The 6722-nt window shown below is 39.5% G+C and overlaps 1 protein-coding gene across 2 annotated transcripts in view; it reads left to right on the forward strand.

The window, feature by feature from the left end:
- Positions 1-31: 31 nt before the first annotated feature.
- HESX1 (HESX homeobox 1) overlaps positions 32-6722 on the forward strand; it is a 28162-nt gene continuing 21471 nt past the window's right edge. The window contains exons 1-2 of one of the 2 annotated variants that reach the window (XM_011998409.1): positions 32-69; positions 1258-1298. In XM_011998409.1, coding sequence (XP_011853799.1) covers positions 44-69; positions 1258-1298 — 67 coding nt within the window. In that variant the 5' untranslated portion in view covers positions 32-43. Of the gene's footprint in view, positions 70-1074; positions 1299-6722 lie in introns of those variants that run through there. The other variant, XM_011998408.1, reaches the window with a different exon arrangement.

Here is a 6722-nt window from a genome sequence, read left to right on the forward strand (position 1 = left end):
CGCGGGCGTCGGAAGCGGCGGAGGTGGCAGTGGCTGCCCTGGGATGGCCTTCGCTGCACGCGCGCGTTTGTATTTAAATCGCAGGAGACTGTCTCTTCCTCAGCTTGCTGGCGCGAGGAGCCGGAGCCTCGAGTTAGGGCCACACGGGGGAATTTGGGGCGGGTTGACTTTTCCCGCAACATATTTTGTCAGAGACGTTGGAAAAAGCCCTACTGCTGGCGCCTTTTAGTTTCCTCAGATGATAATGTTCCCAACTCTGCTCGAAGCATCCAGTCTTAATGGTGCTAAGCAGAATGGTGCTAACTCAGATGTCTGAGATCCGCAGCTGTGTCAAGAGGGCTTTCTGGCAAACTTGTGAACGTAGCCTCGAAATTATTTTTCTGGACACTTGAATATCAGTATATTCAGTTGAAAACATGTGATTTTGTTGCCCATTTAACAGTTCCTACCTGGCCTCCCAAGGTCAGTCCTTCAGGACTGACGCTGCAACTCCAGCTCCCATGTTTCGTTTAAATCACAAAGGAAAACATCTTTTAAAAATCAGGATACACTGGTTAATTATGTTAGTAGCTAATTGGCATTTCGGTTTCATCAAAAAGTTTTGGAAGCTTTAAATAGTTTTAGCCTCTAATTTTACAATAAAGTGAAGCTCAAAGTTGGGAGTTTGACCGGATGAGGGCTACAAGCCCATCCTTTCCTCCTCCCTCTTCATCTTTCCCAGCCTCTCACCCTGGCTTGTTTATGTCTCTGTATAGTTGTAGGCTTTCAACATTATACAGAGAAAATAACAAAGTAGTGTCTTCTAAACATCTAGCCATTAATTCCACCCATCCATTCCATTTTCATTCAAGAAACACCCAGAGATGCTGAGTAAAGATTATTAGCTGCTTGGTTCCACAGATACATGGGAACAAATCCAGAATAGTGGTAGCACAAATCCAAATACAGTAACAAATAGAAGTTATATATTTTAAACGAAAATAGTAGATTTTCCCATGATCTCTTGAAGGAAAGATAAAATTATATTTTTAAAGTTTTGTTGGGTAGACTTGGATTGTAGTTTTACGGAATTATTTTTAGTATTACAATCTTTAGAAGTTCTCCCCTTAGATTTTTTATCAACTAGTCTCGCTCTCTCGAAGAGTTCTTTAGTTTTTGAGGAAGTTGATTTGGAGGCAGTTCTTACAATGAGTTAAGGGTTCCCAGTGTGTTACAGGTTCTTTTTCCTTGATATCTTGTTTCTACTCTGCCAGCAAGAACACCATGCACCCCAGCTCTAAAGAAGGAAGACTTTCAAGGTAAGTGACCTTCCTGATTGAACTGAGTTAGATTTTAAATGAAGGAGAAGAAAGGTTGTGACAACTGTTAAGAATCAGGAGTGAGAGTGAGGAGTGTAAACAATGTATAAGAAAAAAAAAAAAAAAAAAAAGGCCGGGCACTGTGGCTCACGCCTGTAATCCCAGCACTTTGGGAGGCTGTGGCAGGTGGATCACCTGAGGTCAGGAGTTCAAGACCAGCCTGCCCAACATGGCGAAACCCAGTCTCTACGAACAATACAAAAATTAGCTGGGCGTGGTGGCGTGCCTGTAGTCCCAGCTACTCGAGGGCGGCTGAGGCTGGAGACTCAATTGAAGCCGGGAGGCCCAGGGGCAGTGAGCCGAGATCACGCCACTGCACTCCGGCGTGGGCAACAGAGCAAGACTCCGTCTCAAAAAAAAAAAAAAAGTTACCCAATTAACTTGGCCAAACCAAATAATTCGAATGAAAAATTCTATTAGGTATTTGAATTATCTGGGTGTGGTATTGTTAAGTTAAGTGATTTCCTTCTTAGTATGTTATGTACATCTAAACTGTGTTTCTGTAAAGGATTCTCAAGAGGCCATTATATTATGGCAGAATGGCAAGGAATTCTTGGTTAAAAATTGGTTAAAAAATGAAACAGGCTGGGCGCGGTGGGGCTCACGCCTGTAATCCCAGCACTTTGGGAGGCTGAGGCAGGCGGATCATGAGGTCAAGAGATCAAGACCATCCTGGCCAATCTGGTGAAACGCCGTCTGTACCAAAAATACAAAAATTAGCTGGGCATGGTAGCGCGCGCCTGTATTCCCAGCTCTTTGGAAGGCTGAGACAGGAGAATTGCTTGAACCCGGGAGGTGGAGGTTGCAGTGAGCCAACACTGCACTCCAGCCTGGGCAACAGCGTGAGACTGCATCTCAAAAACAAAAAAGGGATATAAATAAATAAAAATGAAAAAATAAAAAACAAAAACAGGTTCACATTCAATTGGATGGAGAGGTAGGTTTAGTCAAATCTAGTTTTAACCTGTTTGTACTAGAATCCAGTTTGAGCCTTCCATTTGGATTCTCTAGCTTTAGGCCACTATATACCCTGCTCATCCAAAAATATAGTTGTATTTCCTATGTTAAAACATCTCCAAAGCTGCAGAATTCATAGTCATTTTTGATAACCAGTTTAATCAGCCTAAGTTTTGTGCAGTTAACTAAACTCAGTTCATTTTAAGCCAGTTTTCTTTTATACAGGAAATGAGGCTTGTTCAGAGAATGCCTTAAGGGTTACTGGAGACTCATCTGTGGGTAGTAGAGTAAAAACTTTGGGCAACTGGTTAATTTTATGGAAAGCAAGTCAGGATTAAACAACATCCACCAAAGATTTCTTTGAGACATTTCACATCTATCCCTTGAGACATTTCACACGTATAATTTACAACAAAAGGACATACAGTCTTGTAAATAGAGTTGTTAATTATTAGTCTCCTAAAATTATATTTGGTCTTATAATTAGGTTTTTACATGATACTCCTTGAAGCTCTCGTCTGTGATCTGTAATAGGAAAGAATCCAATAACCCAAGTGATGCTGGTTCTTTACTTTTAAAAATTATCCCTTTAGGTCAGTGGTTTCCAAACTTCATGCACACATAAAAATCATCTGGGAAGGTTGTTAGAATACAGATTCCTGAGAGAGTTGGGACATCCGGCTTCAGAGCAGGAATCTTCATTGGGCCAGCGACTAAAAAGAGAATTAAATATGGGTGATGTTGAGAAAGGCAAGATTTTTATTATGAAGTGTTCCCAGTGCCACACCATTTAAAAGGGAGGCAAGCACAAGACTGGGCCAAATCTCCATGGTCTCTTCGGGCGGAAGACAGGTGAGGCCCCTGGATACTCTTACACAGCTGCCAATAAGAACAAAGGCATCACCTGGGGAGAGGATACACTGATGGAGTATTTGGAGAATCCCAAGAAGTACATCCCTGGAACAAAAATGATCTTTGTCGGCATTAAGAAGAAGGAAGAAAGGGCAGACTTGATAGCTTATCTCAAAAAAGCTGCTAATGAGTAATAGGCCACATTTTATTTATTACAAAACAAATGTCTGACTTTTTTATGTGTACCATACTTTAATAGATCTCATACACCAGAATTCAGATCATGAGTTACTGACAGAATATTTTGTTGGGCAGTCCTAATTTAAAACTAAGACTGGCTTGTGGTTAAATGAATATGTTCAGTTTTTGAATTTTAATAGTAATTCCAATTCGGTAAATGCTACCACTGTTTACCCCTTCTAAAGATATGATTAGACTTCGTTAGTAATGTTCAACTTTTCACAAAGATGGTGAGTGCCATCTTAAAACTTACTGGAGATTGGTTTTATATTTAGATTTATATAACTGGTTTGTGAATATATTTAAATACTGGGGAAATTCCTTCACTGTCTCAGAACCAAGCAAGATTCACCTGTGTTTTGTGTTCATTTGCCTCTTAAAGGCAAGGGTTGAAGATAAATAAGGTAGCAATGTCTAGAGTTTTGGCCTTAACTATGCCAATTTAATTATAATTCCCTGTATTTAAAATTGTTCCTTTTACTTATTGAAAGGCATTTTAGTGTGGTTTATGTGTAATATTAAAGATGATTCAACACTTCTCACATCTTATAGATCTATAAGGTCACATGCTTTTAAAATAGTAGCAAGTTAAACTTCACTCTTGAATTCTTTACAATCTAAGTCAAACTAAGTTATAATTTAGGACTGTCTTTAAACAGCCTTTCAGAAACTTATAAAACTGTAGAACTGTGTATTTGTGATTGAGAATGGTGCTTTTGCCAACTTACAGGGATTAAAGTAGTGGAGATATACACAAATTTTAAAAATATGTGTGACCACAAGACTAAAGATAATTAAAAAGAAAACCACACACACACACACACACACACACACACACACAAAGAATATAGATTCCTGAGCCCTACTGGAAGATTTTGGTGTAGTAGGTCAGAGTCAGGGCTGGGAATCTCTCCAGTTAAGTCTGAAGCGGGTAATCCACAAACCACATGAGGAAAAACTCTATCCAAGATAGAGAATGATCATTTCCCTTTCCTAGATCACTTTGTATTTAAAATTTTTTTTAAAAGAGTTAGGTGGGCACAGTAGCTCATGCATGTAATCCTAGTACTTTGGGAGGTCAAGGTGGGAGGATTGTTTAAGCTCTGGAGTTTGAGACTAGCCTGGGCAACACAGAGACACCATCTCTACAAAAAAAAAAAAAAAAAAAAAACTGAAATTAAATTAAAATTTTAAAAAATAGGCTGAGCACAGTGGCTTATGCCTGTAATCCCAGCACTTTGGGAGGCCGAGGCAGGTGGACCACCTGAGGTCAGGAGTGTGAGACCAGGCTGGCCAACATAGTGAAACCCCGTCTCTACAAAAATTAGCCAGATGTGGTGGCAGGTTCCTGTAATCCCAGCTACTTGGGAGGCTGAAGCAGGAGAATCGCTTGAACCTGGGAGGCGGAGGTTGCAGTGAGCTGTGATCACACCACTGCACTCCAACCTGGGTGACAGCGAGACTCAGTCTAAAGGAAAAAAAAAAAATTAACAAAAAATAAAGAGTTAAGCAAACATTTAGAAAAGGAATCCTAGGTTCCAGGTGAGGATAGTGAGAGGGACATCATTTCCAGGCTAACAAGCCTGGAAACCACCTACTCACAGATATCCTCTGAAAGACTCCATCAATTTAAAATTCTGGGAAATCCATACTCCTTTTAAAGAGTGTAATGTATAATGCAAAAAATTCTGGTTGTTACTAGTAAATCACTCCTTAGTAGGACTAACTTTAACAGATAATTCAATTATTTTCTTAATACCAGCTGAGATAAAGCAGATTCAGGAAATAGCAGATTTCAAGAAAATTTGGGAACTTGAGTCATTTAATCTATTTTAAAACATTAGCACCAGTAGCAGAGTAGGGGGAAGCTTTGGACAATTGGAGGGTAGAACAAAAAGTTCTGAGGAATGGGTTGCAAAAAGAGGTGGGAGGGCAGTAAGGACCAACTGGTTCTTCATTATGCCACTGCAAACTAGCTTCTGCCTCTGACCTTGACCTTGATGTCACTTTTACTCATTGCCACAGCATCCTTAGAATGGGGGACAATTCTACAGCTTCAACTTTCTTGACTGTAAAAAGAAAAAACAAAATTCTAGGAAAATTGTATATGCTTTTGTTTATCTATGGTTGTCTTGATTCCTTTTAGAAGAACACTTTAATTAATTTGTTTGACCAGGCCAAGAACTTTAACACAAAATAGCATCATTCCCCTTCTGTGCGGAGGTAGATGAGAACATGGTTATGATCTCATGGGCTTGGCCTGTGATTTAAATTCTGGCTCCACTGTTTAGTAGCTCTGTGACTGAAGTCAAGTTATTTAACTTCTCTGTTTCTCCATTCTGTCATCTGAAAGTGGAGCTTCATACTACAGAACCTACATTAATAGGGTTGTTAAGATGATTAATGAACTTTTACAGTGGCTCCTAGCACAATAAGTATTCAGTAAATATGAACTAATTATCTCTTTCATTATCAACTATTAAATATTAAAACATTTTACTGCTTTTAAGGAAGCTTTTTTGGTCTCTATCATATTTTTTTAAAAACCAGTATTTTTTAAATCAGAAGATTGGGCTTATTACCTTAGAGAACTCTGATGCTATTTTAAATAACATTAGTTACCCTTGCTAATGTTTTATCACTTTGATTTGGGGGCTTTGGAGGCCAAAACCAAAATTTCAAAATCAATAAATATGTACTTTGAAATTCTGGAGGAAAAGTGTACCAAAACAATTACCAAAAGAGCCAAGGTTATTGCCATTTTGAGGTTTTTGAGAGTTTTTTTGTTGTTGTTTTTCTTTTTTTCTTTTTTTCTTTTTTTTTGGCGGGTGGTGAGTGGGTAGAGGTGCCCCAAAGTTAAAAGAAGACTTTCATGATGCTTTCCCCACATGGGAATTCTGGAAGGAACAGTCAAATCATTGGGGACAAAATTGCTCATAGGCTGGGGGCAGTGGCTCACACCTGTAATCCCAAAATTTTGGGAGGCTGAGGTGGGAGGATCGCTTGAGCCCAGGAATTTGAGACTAACCTGGGCAACATAGTGAGACAGTGTCTCTACAGAAAATTTTAAAATTAGCCAGGTGTGGTGGCACATGCCTGTAGTCCCAGCTACTCGGGAGGCTGAGGTGGGAGGATTGCTTGAGCCCAGGAGGTCAAAGCTGCAGTGAGCCATGATCTTGCCACTGCACTCCAGCCTGGGTAACAGCGAGACCCTGTCTCAAAAAAAAAAAAAAAAAAAAAAGCTTTTAGGGAAATTAATATGTCCTGTGCCTGTTTAATCATTGAAAACATTTTAATATTTTCAGAGCCATAGAG

This window comes from Mandrillus leucophaeus, unplaced genomic scaffold (genome assembly GCF_000951045.1).
Source record: "Mandrillus leucophaeus isolate KB7577 unplaced genomic scaffold, Mleu.le_1.0 Scaffold57, whole genome shotgun sequence".
Lineage (NCBI taxonomy): Eukaryota > Metazoa > Chordata > Mammalia > Primates > Cercopithecidae > Mandrillus > Mandrillus leucophaeus.